At 45.6% G+C, this 16,334-nt stretch overlaps 1 protein-coding gene across 1 annotated transcript; it reads left to right on the plus strand.

Annotated features, from left to right (window-relative positions):
- The first annotated feature begins 444 nt into the window (after positions 1–444).
- sp3a (sp3a transcription factor) lies at positions 445–8,093 on the plus strand. Its single transcript, XM_084478488.1, has 7 exons — positions 445–601; positions 934–1,025; positions 1,155–1,238; positions 1,837–3,046; positions 4,500–4,686; positions 5,199–5,395; positions 5,937–8,093. The coding sequence occupies exons 1-7, from the start codon at positions 595–597 to the stop codon at positions 6,239–6,241; spliced, it is 2,082 nt and encodes a 693-aa protein (XP_084334614.1). The 5' UTR covers positions 445–594; the 3' UTR covers positions 6,242–8,093.
- Positions 8,094–16,334: the final 8,241 nt, after the last annotated feature.

The raw sequence follows: 16,334 nt of genomic DNA on the forward strand, positions 1-16,334 counted from the left end.
TCTACTAATTACTAAGTTAACAGTTGTTAACAGTTAGGCTCCCTGATTACTGTTGGATCCTATGGCTAGTTTCTCATCTTCATTCAAATATTCAGAGGGAATTAAACAAAGTGTTTACTCAAGTTCACCGAATCGTTTAAACATACACAAACGACGACACAACACAAGCAAACAGAGATGAGCACAGTGAAAACAGGGTCCGAAACCATCACCTCCGCTCCAAACCCAGCCTAATAACACGGCCCGCTGAGCAGTGTTGCCAGATTGGGCCAGATTTCCCACCCAATCTGGCAACACTGCCCGCTGAGCAGAGGAGGCAAACAATGACGCGGCACACCGAGCAAGTCAGCCAATCACGTTCGGCGGCGAGATCCGCGGGGTTTCCTGTGTGACGTCACCCCCCTCCTCGGTCAACACCGAGAGCAGGCCCCACCCTTTGTGTTCCCCCCACAGCCCCGTCAATCAAAACAGAAAAAAAGCCCACCGACACTTATCACTTATTGCGGTTGAACCTGCAATCAAACCGAGGCGCGTGGTCATGCAACGGCGGCGCGTGATGAGCTAGACTTTCCCGCCCTTCCGACGAGTCCCGCCATGACCGGTACGTAGCACGAACGAAGCTAAAGCGGGGCTAGCGGAGGCATTAAAGCGGCTAAGCTAAGTTAGCCATGATAGCGTAGCCTCCTCGGCGCACCACTCGCTGTTATTAATTAGCTAGGCGGGTTAGCCTCACGTTAGCTCATTAGCTCCACTCGGGAACAGACAAAAGGAATAAAACGAGCACTTCTCTGGGACTTTGCTTCGTTGTGGGAGGGTGGAGGAGGTGGTGTGTTGTGCTTCGGGTCAGCGGCACACATGGCGTCTTGTTGTGGGATGTCGGGTTGCTCTGAGCGCCAGGTCGGCTCTGCTAACGTTAGCCTGTGTCTCCACTAGCCCCAGAGCAGCCCGTGAAACCGGAGGAAATGGCTGACGCGGACAGCGGTCACGGCGACTTCCTACAGCAGGACCACGGCAGAGGGGACCAGGTGAGCGGGTCCACACACACCGAGCAGGGCTTGCTGTAGTTCACACGCTTCAAAGTTGGTCTCAAACTCCCTCTGTGGCCCGAACTAACGGCCACCCACTTGTTCTCCGGTTCCGCCCACTGGGGGTAGGACGCCCAGCCGTCGCCTCTCGACCTGCTGGCGACGACGTGCAGCAAGGTGGGCTCCCCGTCGTCCGAGGTGGAGAAAGATGTGGTGAGTCTCTCCTCCTCCACCATCCCGGCTAACGGGTCCGATTCAGACCCATGGCTCTGCATGTAGTCAGTGCTGGCGGGGTTGCGGCTGTGAGATTCAGGTTCATAAGTTGGTACAATACCTTTCCTTCAGGCACCGTTATTAATACATTACACCTGTAATGCTCCAGGTGTTAATTGCACTGACAACATACTTGAATTTTTGATAACTGAATTATGGAATGAGTTATGTCATCAATGTCCATGCAATAACAGGCAGGAGAATTATTTCTTATTCTTTCACTTTCCCCCCCACTGCATACGTTATGCTGTAAATTGCATTAACTCTTAATATAATCTGGGATAGTTACATTTGCCTTGCCCTGTGTTATGGTACACTTTATTTAATTTTACCAGCCAAGGTCACCAGGTCTTGCATTGGGCTATCACATTAAACAAGATTTTGGTATTGGTATTATACTTTTTGTATCTATTCCCAATTTTGATTTGATTGTGTGCTTTGATTCTCTCTTGTACGCAAGTATTTTGGGTGATTCAAGTCTGATTTCCCTACAGCGATTGGTACTGTCTTATTAACTGTCCTGCATGGTCTTCCTCAGCCATCTGACCTCGCCTCCATCCAGCTCACCGGAACGGAGGGCTGGGAGGTGTTAACCCCCACCACCAAGGAAGAATCTGGGCTGATCCAGATCCAGAACCAGGGCATCCTCACGTCCAACGGCCAGTACGTGGTTCCCCTGCACAACCTCCAAGGCCAACACATCTTCGTGACGTCGGGAGCGGACGGCTCCTCTGCCAACACAGTGCCTAACATCCAGTACCAAGTCATTCCTCAGCTCCAGACGGCCGACGGCCAGCTGAGCTTCTCCACGGCCGGTGTGGACGGAGCCACACTGGGTCAGGACTCAGTGGGGCAGATCCAGATCCTGCCCGACGGCAGCCAGAGCATCAGTGTCTCGGCTGCTGACATGCTGGCCACCACCCAGAGCCTGGTGTCGCAGGCGGGCCACCTCCAGCAGCTGCAGGGGGTGACCATCGACAGCTCCACTTTCGGCCACCAGGGCCAGGTGGTCACGAACGTGCCTGTGGGTCTGCCAGGGAACATCACCCTTGTGCCCCTCAATAGCCTGGAGCTGGACTCCCTGGGGCTGTCCTGCGCCCAGACCATCGCCACTGGGATGACGGCGGACGGTCAGCTGATCCTGGCCAGTCAACCCGGGGATGGCTCAGAGGGCGGGGCCCGGCCCGGCGAGCAGCTCACGCAAACACTGACTGTCAACGACTTGAACGCCGCTCACGAGATGTACGTGCCAGTGTCGTCAGCGTCGTCACAGCCCGACTCAACGGATGGGTCGGTGCTGATGACGCAGAACACGGCACTGTCATCCATGTCCGTAGGGGGGCAGGCGGACTCCGGCCTCAACGAAGTCTTCATCCAGCAGAACCAAGCTCAGACCCTCCACACATCCACGGCCCAATCCATTCTCCAGCTACAGCAAGTGCCTGCCCAGGCGAGCAACGGGCAGCAGGTGGTCCAGTCGGTGGCGGGCGACCAGAACCTGCAGCTCATCAACCCGGGGACCTTCATCATTCAGGCCCAGACGGTGTCGGCCTCCGGACAGATTCAGTGGCAGACCTTTCAGGTGCAGGGCGTGCAGAACCTGCAGAACCTGCAGCTGCCCAACTCGCAGCCCCAGCAGATCACCCTGGCCCCGGTGCAGACCCTGTCCTTGGGGGGCGGCCAGGTCCCCAACCTGCAGACGGTGACGGTCAACTCCATCGTTCAGCAGGAGGGCCACAGCCCCGGAGGTACGGCCTCTCTTCTTCCTCTGCTCCTCGTAGTGTTTTGCACTCGAAAATAGTACTAAATAGTACTAATTGTTAGTGCTTGGCACTTGCTTCTATGTAAATCCTTACTGTACCGGCAGCGATATATTGTTTCTCTTCTTCTGACAAATGTAGTTATTGTAAGTCGCTTTGGATAAAAGCGTCTCAATGCCCTAATATAAATGTGTTGTGGAAGGCTGAAGTCTCTCTAGGCTTCACTGTGTTCTCCGTCCGGTAGGTAGTGTTGCTGCATTGTTCTCTTTGAGTTATTATTATTATTAACTACTAGAGCAGTTGTGAAACCTTTTTAAATTGTAGGAACGTCTGGACTGCAGTGTTTCTATCTAAGCATTTATTTTTATCTTCTGTCTATAGTCAAAAAGAAGCGGTAGGCCACGGTTTATAACGTTTTACACAAATTTAAGCTTGTTCTGGTTAAATCTTCAATGTGATTCTAATTGTTTGCGGATATATTCAAACAACGTGTCTGTGGTAATTTAAACTATGAGGTGGAGGCTGGTGTCTGTCCAAACAGTCCTATCTTGTCTTCCCGATGATATCCTACCGTGACTTTCCGCTCAGCGTTGTCTCTCGGACATCCCCCTGTTTTCTGGAAGCCCATTAAATCGCCAAGAGGCAGAGCCGTCCTGTCGCCCCGGTCAGCTGAAACAATCCTTAGGATCGCTTCCACAACCATATCTTCTCCAGTGAAACAATGGACTAATGGCCAATTTGAATACATCACACATGCTTAGGGAAGAGCAGCAACGTGGTTACAGAAAGTGATTGGACATATGTTCCTTGATGAGTCGTCTCCTGAATAACAAATAAACAAAAGGAAGGGATTCAGCGCGACTGTCAGAAGACGCTGGAAATTGAAACGTAAAGATGGCAATTAAGGAGAAGTGGTTTTGTGTGAAATGAGAGGTAAAGAGACGCTGAGTTACACGTTTTGTGTTAGCGTTTTACATTTCAAAGTGTGCAAACAATTAAGGCCCTCGCAGGCCCATATTTAATTCAGCATTTTTTTTTATTAAATCGAGATTGGAGTCTGATTTCTTTTAAACAGCTTTTAATCTTAAACTTCAAAAGCAGCTATATTCCAAAACTGAATGTTATGCATGGATATCATATAATTAAATACAATATATGAACATATATATACTGTGTAGATATATACTGTGTAGATAGATAGATAAATATCTCTTTGTTCTCTTTGTTATGTCTATTGCTAGATAATAGGGTGGGGACAATATGAAATAACCTGAAGATTTTTTGTCATGTTATCTGATAAGAGGCCTGCATCATTGAAAGCTATTCACATGATCTAATGACAGCTACTTTTCCCAGCATGAGGTTTGTGTGCTATTCCCCATGTTATTATCATAGCCATTACTGTATTGATGTCTGGATCGATCCTCCCCCCCCAACCCAGACATCCATATAAAGGAAGAGCCGGACTCTGAGGACTGGCAGCTGGGGACGGACTCCACGCTGAACACCAGCGACCTGTCCCACCTCCATGTCCGGCTGGTGGACGAGGATGACTCACTGGGCCAGGAGGGCAAGAGGCTGCGCAGGGTGGCCTGCACCTGCCCCAACTGTAAAGAGTCAGGCGGGAGGTGAGTCAGCCTGGCTGGGGAGGTAGCTATGCTAGTGTGTTTGTATTGCAGGGAGTGGGTCTGACTGGGATGTTAGCTATGCTAGCATGTTTGTATGGCTGGGGAGTTAGCCTGGCTGGGATGTTAGCTATGCTAGCGTGTTTGTATGGCTGGGGAATTCATCTGGCTGGGATGTTAGCTATGCTAGCGTGTTTGTATGGCTGGGGAGTTCATCTGGCTGGGATGTTAACTATGCTAGCGTGTTTGTATGGCTGGGGAGTTCGTCTGGCTGGGATGTTAGCTATGCTAGCGTGTTTGTAGTTCAGGGCGTTACTCTGGCTGGGATGTTAGTCTAGCTGGGGAACAAGGTGATTAGTCTCTTGTCTGTCTGCCTCCACACCATGTGTTCCTGTATTTCAATAATGGTGTCAAACAAGACCCACGAGTCACTAACCACTCGTTTTTGTGTCTGCTCGTGTGTGTGTGTGTGTCTGCACGCGTCTGTCTGTCTGTCTGTCTGCGTGTGTCCCCAGAGGGTCCAACATGGGGAAGAAGAAGCAGCACATCTGCCACATCGCCGGCTGTGAGAAGGTGTACGGCAAGACGTCTCACCTGCGGGCGCACCTGCGCTGGCACTCGGGGGAGCGGCCCTTCGTCTGCAGCTGGATGTTCTGCGGGAAGCGCTTCACACGCAGCGACGAGCTACAGCGCCACCGACGCACGCACACAGGTGCCCGGGCCGCCACCGCTACCGCTAACCGCTCTCAATCGGCTGTGATTTCACACCGGCGCCGTGTTTCAATTTGACGCGGTGCAACGTGTAATTCCTACCAAAACAATTAGTCCTCACGGGATTTGACTAATTAAAAAATTTGGTAGCAGGCAGCCCTGCTCGGGTTTATGGGTGTCAGGTCTCATTGAATGGAGAGGATGGCACAACATGCACCCGGTTTCGTGAGCGAATTAAAACCATCATGGCGTCCTGGGTTCAAACAGTGTTTTATGCTTAATAATAATGGTGTCAACATGTAGGAATAATAAAGCTTTAGTTCTTTAATCTGACCGAAGTATGAATCATTGCAGGATGGTTTACATAAAAGACATATTTTTAGTATCCCCCCAACAACCCTAGTTTTTGGACCCCTGCCACTTGTACATTATAACTGGGCCAGAACTGTCAGTGTCTTCATGGTACGCAGACTGGCGACCCTGTCAAAGTCAACACAGTGTGGCACAGTTTCTAAACTCTGTGTCCTTCCCCCCCCCCCCAGGAGAGAAGAAGTTTGTGTGCTTGGAGTGCTCCAAGCGCTTCATGCGGAGCGACCACCTGGCCAAGCACATCAAGACACACCAGAACAAGAAGGGGGGCGTGGCTTCCGGGGGGGGCGTGGCCGTGGCCTCGCTAGAGTCAGCGGGCTCCTCGGACGGCAGCATCATCGCCACGACAACGGGAGGCACCACCCTCATCCTCACCAACATCCAGCAGGGCTCCAGCCATGCCCAGGATCTCCTGGCCAACACCGAGGTGCCCCTGCAGCTGGTCTCCACGGTGACGGCCGGCGATGTGATGGAGTGACCACGCACTCGTCCATTTTGTTTCCCTGCTCCCCCTTCGCCCGCCCCGCCCACAGACTGCTTAGATCCGGTCTCCTGGACTTCCTGACTGCTTTAAAAGAACCCTGGTCAGGAACATGTTCTATGAATATACATATATATTTTAACACGTAAGCTAGGGACTTGATGTCCGTGAGCAGTCTGGGTTCTGTTTTGTTTTTTTTTACCGGGAGAGAGTACAGTAGTGGCAAAAAACCCGAAGACGCCCGCGGTGTCATGTATTTCCAAGGAGATGCCTTATTTTGTACAACGTGGAGCCTGAACACGGGACCCTGGTATGTTTTTGAAGATACTAATTTGTTCACATGTATTTTGAAGAAAAATCGTAGAGAAATGAGCGGTACCGCGGTTTGAACACGTTCTCAAACGGACGTAATGCCTTTATTGACAATAACCTTGCGAGCAAGGTCCGTTTTTTTGTCGCAAAACCAGTCACCCCGCGGCTGACGAATAGTGAAGGTCAAGCTTTTCATGTCCAAATTGTTTCGTCATGCAAACCTTCTGTTTTTGTTATTTTTCTTGTGCCCTCTCAACGCTGCGCTCTTCTTGTAGTTGTAGCGCTCGCTAACGAATGTCCGGCTCTCTCTTCCTCCCTGCTTCTCTCCCTACTCCCCGGTCCTCCTCCCTGCTGCTCTCTTCTCTTCCTCCCTTTTCCCCTCATCTGACTGTATCTCTGCAGGTCTAAAAAGGAAAACACAATCAATGTATTTACCAATTCCTTCTCAACACATACTGTACACGTGCGTGATATGCATTGTCTGCATACACAATATTTTGACTGAATAGATATTTATATTGAGCTTTGCATAGAGAAGAGTTTTTGTGACAAACTCCAAATTCTTTACAAAATGGCTTTTTTTATCATGTGTAATTTCAAATGTGCATTTGTAAAAAAAAAAAAAAAAACGAAACGAAAAAGACCAGAAAAAAACATTACTTTGTGTAATTCATGTACAAACACGTTGTAACTTGGACGACACACAAAAAGCCATGTGGGTGGTAATTGCCAAAATTCGACTCAATAATCTCAGGGTGACTTGGTCAGTAAAGTGTGATTGGATAGTGCTTGCTACAGCCGTTCGTTTCCCCCAGTTCTGCGTTCCTCTGACGGGCCAAACGGTGAATCCCGCCCGCGCCATGCTGCCTATTTCTCTTGAGAAGCGGCACGCATGCGCTGGGTGTGTTCACATCATTTCTCCCTCTTAAAACCACTAGTCGTGTCACCTTACTGAAGAAAGCAGATCCCTCGGGACCAGTACCTCGTTTAATCAGTTGCTATTCGGAGAGATTGATTCAATGTATGCTGACTAACGGCACGTTTTTAGCATCATCACTTTAGTCCTTTTTGTCCTGTTTCTTTGTATGGAAACGATTAATATTTAGTTCTCCGAGAAATGCCTAGATCTTTAATTGTATGGATTGTGTAGGGTTTCCCTGGTCCACATGACTACGTTGTCAGGCTGTTGGCCCCGGCATCTAATGCTCAATGTGTCTGGGAACAGTATATGTACTTGTGGAGTAGACGTTTGTTGTAGCGAGACGCAGAAGCACGGTGTGTATGAAGAAATGTTCCTACATGGTGTCCCACATTTCATTTAAATCATCCATAGTATTTATTACTCTGCTCCACTCGCAGTCAATAATCAAGCTTTCGGTTCTCCTCCTGAGAAGTCGTTCTTTGTTTGTTTTGTCTCTGTATCCATTCTTGTCAATATAACATCCATATAAACCTTTGTAAAGTTTGACTTTTATTTAAATGTATTTCTATGTACCCTTTGTTTACAATTATGCTCCATAATGGCTGTACAATGTCCACACTTCGAGGGCTGCTTGGTCATATTTAATACTTACTAAACAAGGACATTACCAAGTTATCCTCTTTTTACACTTAAAACTTTTCACACAGATTCCACAGATTGTCTCTTTATTTGAAAGAACAAAAACCTCTTCTGAGGAAATGTGCAGAGATTTGGTCTTGCGGCCCCACCGGTCAGTTAAACTCCTCAGTCCTGACTTGTACAAACACCAAGAGGGCAACTCCTCACCCCTTCTCCCATGACCTCTCACCCCACCGGGCTGCACGTTGGCTGAGGAGTCCAGTAGATGTCACTGCAGCCAAGGAGCTTGAGTAGGGCCAGGCTAGCTCCAGGCCAAGGAGCCAGGCCAGGCCACAGAGCTTGTGTAGAACCAGGCTAGCTCCAGGCCCAGGGGCTTGAGCAAGTCTAAGCCAGCTCCAGGCCAAGAGGACCTGGTGACTGCAGACCGAAGTCAGCTCCTCCCAGCAGAAGGCCTGGAGGCCCACTTAACATCGCCCTGAGTAATCCTGACTAGGATCAGTTGTCGCACCTTAATCCGCCCCTGGCAGTACATCTTAACCAGTGGATTACTGTTTAAGTGGGCTTTGCTCTCAGGTGCCTTGGAATGAATAACTTTTACAGGTTATTGATGAGCAGGAGCTGGGAAGCTTGCAGAAGGAGGCCTACCGATACAGTTGAAATTGGGTGTATATATACATATATATATGCAGACATTCTCATTCATTCTTTTAATTGAAAAGTCACCACTTTTAAATAACTTGTAAAATCACAAGGCCAAACCACTCAGGTTTATAATTATTATCAGATAACAAATTGGTTTTGAAGTAGGCGGGTCTAAATAGATATTAAACAAACAGGTTCCTGATTTCAGCATCATCACAGCCCACACGTTCAATGTCTTCACATCATTCTGGGACAAAGGTCTTCCGCAGGTGACCTAGTTTTAAGTAAGTGCTATCTGTTAGGATCTCCCTTTATCCTTTGTAGTCCTGGTGGAACGCACTACCTGGTCCTAACAGCTGGAAAGATAATTAAATAAGAGACTGTAAAATAGATTATCCGGTAGATCACAATGAAAGGCACATGCTTTTCAAACATACTCAATAAGGTAAAAATGTGTTCTGGAACATTAGGAGGACTCGTCCGTTTTGTCCTAGGTTTAATTTGCATAATCTAATGAATTGGGATTCATTGTAATTCAATACCTGGTGCACCAGCAACGTAGAATGATAGTTTGAGTTAATGAAAATGTGTTAACGGTATCATCATTTACTTGTATGTTAATTAGTCCAATTAATTTCCCTTGCTCGGTAATCTGAATATTGTAATAATCTTTGCTCCCCTGCAGGAATTACATCCATGAAACAGACCTCTGGGATAATCTAGGGAATCAGAGTTTGGTCGTGGTTTATTCTAGATCTAAGTAGGTTTAATGGAAATTAATAACTTTATTCATTTTATTTTAAGGAATCGTTAGAACCATGTCTCAACGAGTCATCTGTGAAAAATAAAATATTGGGGTTAGGTTGAGGGGTGTCCCTAAAATCCCCACTAAACCACTGCCTAGAACTGAATTAAACCCTAAAACCCAACCCATAGAAACCCCAATACTAGAACTGAACTAAACCCTAAAACCCAACCCATAGAAACCCCAATGCTAGAACTGAACTAAACCCTAAAACCCAACCCATAGAAACCCCAATGCTAGAACTGAACTAAACCCTAAAACCCAATCCATAGGTTTTAGGGTTTAGTTTTCAGTTCATCAAAGGAATCCCGCATGCAAGCACACATGCACACATTCAGTTTTCACGCTACCACCACTTTACAGGACAAACTGAGAAGACGGTGATGCAATAGTGAAAATAAATGGGCCAAACAGGTAACCCTTTTATATATATATATATATATATATATGCAGACATTCTTTGTCATTCTTTGACATTCTTTATATATATATATAAATATTTTTTTTTTTTTTTTTTTTTTCTTATAACATACTGAAAAAAGTCGCCTCCCACCCAATACACCCCTGGCTGGTTCTAGGGTTAGGGGTTTCTACGGGTCGGGTTTAGGGGGTTTGGTTAATGGTTCTAGGGTTAGGGTTCTTATTGGTGGTGTATGAGGGTTTGGTTTTTAGTTCTAGGGATCGGGTCAGGTAAGTGGTTTATATGGGTTGTGTTTAACGGTTTAGATTTCCGTTCTAGGGTTAGTGGTTGCTGTGGGTTTTAGGGTTTAGTTTTCCGTTTTTGGGTTAGGGGTTTCTATGTGTTGTGTTTTAGGGTTTAGATTTCAGTTCTAAGCTTTGGGTTAATTTAAGATCCTAGGATTTGGCACAACGGTTTATTATCAGGGTTTGATTTTGCTTCATAGGGTTTGGTTTTGGGGTACAGGTTTCCTACGGGTTGGCTCTTGCTTGTTGGTTCTAGGGTTAGGGTTAGAGTTAGGGGTTCCTATACGCATACTGTATATACACATACAAATATACATATATACACGCTTACATATATATACACATACATTTATATACATATACATATATTTACATACATATAGAAATGTGTACATATTTATCAGCATATTGACAGGACCGCTTCATCTTCTCTACTTAGAGTAAAAAGGTGTGAACCACATGGGCATTGCTCATAGTCTTTCTTTACAGGGTTTGAATATCACTGGCGGCGACATATCGTTTTTTAAAAGAAAACATGGAAACATTCAATTGAACCGGAAAACGAGAACAATCCTTTTTGTTTGAATGCGTTCAGAGAGCGGTAAAGACGGCTGAGAGCTGGGGTGACAGCGCCCCAGGTGATTTACCATGAAGGTATCATCATCATCCGCCGCCTGGAGATGTTCAGAGGGGTTTGTGTCCCCGCGCAAAATAAAACCCTTTTGCTCGGTGCTTCCACTGAATAGCTTTGTAATTGTACATGGTGCCACAACTTCACTCACTCCAATTCATGTGCAAAACACATAAATACGATAACTACAGAGGGGATGAGGCACGGAACACACTGTAATAATGTAATAACATCTCCCCCCTTCCTTGTGATCCGAGACACACCGTGGAGTTTATGTTTCTGTGCCACGGGAGGTAATATGAACTGTGTCGGCAGAAATTACTTATTTCATTATTCTGTCCCAGAAGATCTTTCCCCAAGAGGGGTGTGTTCCTCCCTATCCGCGCACAATTTCAACTATTTCTCCCAGTTGTTGAGGGATAGGCCTGCAATTTGCACAAAATGACTATTATTTTCCTTTCTAAAGAAATCAACAACTTAAAAGTAGTGCAATAGATTCTTGAGTCTTTGCAGCTGCACACTTTTTTCTTCTTATTCAATGCCGTCTTCTCACAATATGCATTCACTGTCAAAATGTGTTCTGCTAATCTTGCACGAATCGAGAACAGGAAAAGGAAAGCGCCTTTAAGTCTCTTAATAGCAGTGGTGGCGCTGGAATCAAAGTGGGACCATGCTGTGATACGTCTTGTTTTGGTTCCCGGTTACACAGAGTGCTCTTCCCCCCCGGCTCATCAGCCCATGAGTAGAACTAATACCACCTAGCATGTCGTGTCCCTCCCCCTCACCTCCGTGCCCTTAATCAACGGCTGCAGACAATGCCGCGGATCATTTCCCATCCGGTGAGGAGACCCAGCGTGACTCGACTCGATAACCTGATACTCCGCGTCTCCTGAATGCGGACAATTTACCCGAAGGTCAGTGGGACTCTTTGTAGTTATGTTTTTGGATTCCAGGCCCTGTTTGGTGACCTCCCCGCGGTTAGGCAGCGGGGTCCCCCCCCCCACCCCGAGAAACAAACAGAAGCAGCGGGCGTCGTGGCGCCGGCGTTCACCTCGCCTTGAAGGCCGGGACAAGGGTGCCATTATGCAAACCTGATGGCAATTGAGGGCACCTGAATTGGTTCTTCCTCCCGCCAAGTGTTGGCCATCTTGGTTTATTATTACGACGACGGAGGATGGAACGCTGCAGCAAACTGCATCCTGGGGATTTTTGGTGTGTGTGTGTTTCTGCACTAATGTGTTTGGAATGGGTGTGACGGTGGTTAAGGGTAAAACGTCATATCTTTACATGTCAATTATTGAGACGTATTGCTCTTTCAGCATAGCATGAGCATAGCACAGCATGAAAAATGCATCGGAAAATCGCACACTGAATCTGTCCCACTATCATGGAGTATCAGATATTCTACTCAAAGGTGAGATTGCGGGCTTCCGGTTTGGGACATGTAGGATGTGCGATCGAGAGTCTCCTGAGAATTTGACCATAACTACCTTAAAACTCCTATATACACAAACTTGCGTCGAAGAAATAGTTTCATAGGTTTATTTTTTCATTTGCTACTTTTTTTTTTGGTTGCTGGAACATGCCAAGGAAAGAATCTGAGACGAAGACGGCCAGCTTAACGCTAAGTGGCAAAGTAGCTAACATGGCGACCGCTGCTAATACCAACAACCTTGCAATGATGTTGGTGACAGAAATGGAAAAACAAAGCAAACATCTCAAAGAGGACATGGCGGGTTTGATTAAAACATCTCTAGCACCTATCCAGACATCTATAGCGAATTTCCACGAGATGGTGGACACACCCTCCACTCGGAAGGAGGGTCGCTGCAATGGAGACCACAGCAGGTGATAACTTCAATGCCCTGTTTAAGGCTGAAAAAGCTATCACCGAATTGCAAACTCTGAATGCTACGCTGGTCGATCGCATTGATGACCTGGAGAACCGGTCTAGGAGAGTGAATCTTTGTATTATTAATTTGCCTGAGGATAGTGAAACCAAAGGGGACTCAGACATGGTTACGTTTGTCTCCACACTTTTGAAGGACAACATGGGGAGTCTATTCACTTCACTGCCCGAACTGGAACACGCGCATCAGACTTTGGCACAGAAACCTAAAAAGGGCCAGTCACCCAGACCCATCATCGTCGCCTTTCACAGATTTCAAGACCATGAGCGAGCTCTGCGTTGGGCAAGGAAGAACGACGTAATGTATGATGGAAATACCCTGAGGTTTTACCCTGACCTTAGCGCTAATCTCTCCAAGAAGCATGCAGCCTTCAAGAACATCAAAGCGGCTCTCTATCGGAAGGGAATTCAGTTCAGGCTACTCCACCCTGCGCGTTTACGTGTGACCTATGGAGGGGAAACATTGATGTTTGAGACACCAGCGGATGCTGAGACCTTCTACTCCCAAAAAGTTGAGATAAACCTCAACATTCCGGCTTCTTCCGAACAGGAGGATTAACGCAACATCCATTCATCAACAATGGGTAAAGTAGTAAGCTATAGTGGCTACATTTGAAATGAACTAGCATACGGACTGCGGAGCTATAGGCTCCACTTTAGGGTGTCGTGGACTGTTAAGGCATGTTTCAGTGGACCTTTGTTTTGTTTTTTTTGTTGTTTTTTCCTCTTCATTCATTTTGTCAGAACTCAGGGGCTCTCTAGAGAGCAACGTTGTTGAAAACGAAAGTGAGTTTTTGGAAGCACTTAGAGTTAGGAGTGAGCCTGCAATCTCCTCTTGTTCTAGAGGCAGACATAGGAGGGATGAGGGTGGGGAGGAGACCAATTTCTAAGACAACTGATAGTTTATTTTGTACTGAATGGGGATTGTATACTGCTAAATGGGATTATTTTTTTGTTTTGTATGATACTTATGTTTCTGGAGGTTATTGGCGCACTTTCTTATTTTCTTTTTCTTTTTAACAGAACATGTCTTATGATATAAATAATGTCAGGGCTGAAGTAAGTGCAACACCAACTCATTTTATTCCTTGGAATGTAAAAGGAATGAATGGGCCAAATAAGAGTGCAAAGATATTTTCCCACTTAAGGCTAGTAAGGCCACCAAGTAAGGCTTAGGAAGAACTTGGTTGGACAGAGTTTCCATTCTAACTTCAATACTAAAGCACGGGGGGCAGCAATCTTAATTCATAAAGAAAACGTATTGTTTACGCCATCCCAAACAATCTCAGACCCCCAAGGACGATTTGTAATAGTATCAGGGTCACTCTTTAACACTCCAGTAGTACTAGCAAGCATATACGCCCCAAATTGGGATGATGTCAACTTCGTAAATAAACTTACTTCTCTCATTCCGAATTTGAATTCACATAGGCAAATTCTTGCTGGAGACTTTAACACTGTAATAGATCCAGCCATGGATCGCTCCAACCCTAAGACTTTAGCACGCTCAAAAATGTCTCAAGCTCTTAGTAAATTTGCAGATAAGACTGGTTGTGTTGATCCATGGAGGTTCTTTTATCCACATAAAAAGGAATTCTCCTATTTTTCACATGTTCACCATACATATAGTAGGATAGATTTTTTCTTTATTGATAAAACACTTCTCCCTGCGGTAAAGAAGGCATAGTACTCTGCTATTGTTGTGTCAGATCATGCAGCAGTGTTTCTTGACCTTTTATTTGCTCAAAATCTGACACAGAGTAGCGCCTGGAGATTAAATACAGCCCTACTGACAGATAGTCACTTTTGCAATCTCATATCGAAGGCGATAGATGATTTTATGCTATTTAACAAGTCAGACTCCATATCTCCATCTACTTTATGGGAGATGCTTAAAGTTGTTATAAGAGGGGAGATTATATCATACACTATTTCACGCAATAAAGAGAGAAAGCAGAAGGAACAAGAACTCATTGCGTCAATTAGAAGCATAGACCGGCAATATTCCACCACCTCAACTTTATAGTTATATAAAGAGAGAATTGCACTGAAATCTCAATATGATTTATTATCAACAGAAAGAACTGAAAAACACCTGCTGTGGTCAAAAGGTCATTATTACGAACATGGGGAGAAAGCAGGCCCACAGATCCCACAGATTTGCAGTACTTCACAGTCATTGACCATAGATCCAATTGAAATTAATAATACTTTTAAAGAATTCTACTCAGAATTATATACATCTACATCCCCACAAGATAACTCAAACATGACAACTTTCTTGGATAGTATATATATACCTAATATAGATGCGGCTGCTAAAGACAACCTTGATAAGCCCATACATCTGCAGGAGATTGTTGATCACCGGGGCCTGATGGCTATCCTGTGGAGTTATCCAAAAAAATCTCTTCTCAACTTGCTCCTATCCTACTTGAAATGTTTAATCATTCTTTTAAACAGAATAATTTACCACAGACTCTGACTGAGGCGTCCATCTCACTTATTTTAAAGCCAGGCAAGGATCCACTTGATTGTCGGTCCTACCGACCTATATCCTTGTTAAACGCAGATGTCAAGATTTTAGCTAAACTTCTTGCCTCAAGATTAGATAATGTAATATCCCAAATCATCTCAATGGAGCAAACCAGATTCATGAGAGGCCGTCACTCCTTCACAAATATACGGAAACTCTTAAATGATATACATTCTCCAGCGTCCAGGGAGACACCTGAAGTTGTTGTCTCCCTGGATGCTGAAAAAGCATTTGATAGAGTTGAGTGGTGTTATTTATTTGCTGTCTTGGAGAGATTTGGTTTTGGCTCAGATTTAATTTCTTGAATCCGCTTATTATATACCGCTCCTAAAGCAACAGTAATTACAAACAAATTATCTTCCCATCTATTCTCTCTGTCAAGGGGCACACGTCAGGGATGTCCCCTCAGCCCTTTGCTATTCACACTAGCTATTGAGCCGCTATCAATTAAGTTCAGAACGGCCCCCGACATCCTTGGAATCCATAGGACGGGAGCTGAGCACCGGGTTTCTTTATATGCAGATGATCTGCAGCTTTATATTTCAGATCCAGTGTCATGCGTTCCTAATATTGTTAATATCCTAAATTACTTTGGGCTTTTCTCAGGTTACAAATTTAACCTTTCCAAAAGTGAATGCTTTCCAATCAATAATCTAGCCCTTCAGATATCAGACAATAAACTCAGTTTCTGTATGTCAAAGACTGGCTTTAAATACGTTGGGATACAAGTCATCTGTGCTTTCTCTGATCTTTATGAAAATAATTTCAAATCCCTCTTACTCAAATTGGAAGCAGATTTAAAGAGATGGTCTGTCCTTTATTCATCTCTTGCAGGTAGAGTTAATTGTATAAAGATTAACGTCTTACCTAGATTTTTGTATCTATTTCAGTGTCTCCCAGTCTTTTTGTCAAACTCTTTCTTCCAGTCTTTAGAAGTTCATTTCTTCATTTTTATGGGCTGGCAAAAATCCTAGAATCTGCAGAGAACT

This window comes from Micromesistius poutassou, assembly GCF_964030765.1.
Source record: "Micromesistius poutassou genome assembly, chromosome: 14".
Lineage (NCBI taxonomy): Eukaryota > Metazoa > Chordata > Actinopteri > Gadiformes > Gadidae > Micromesistius > Micromesistius poutassou.

Bases quoted from the DNA above. Each gene is read 5' to 3' on its own strand.
- sp3a (XM_084478488.1), top strand. The intron at 3,047-4,499 runs GTACGGCCTCTC...CCCCCAACCCAG, and splicing joins GGAGGGCCACAGCCCCGGAG to ACATCCATATAAAGGAAGAG. The intron at 5,396-5,936 runs GTGCCCGGGCCG...CCCCCCCCCCAG, and splicing joins CCACCGACGCACGCACACAG to GAGAGAAGAAGTTTGTGTGC.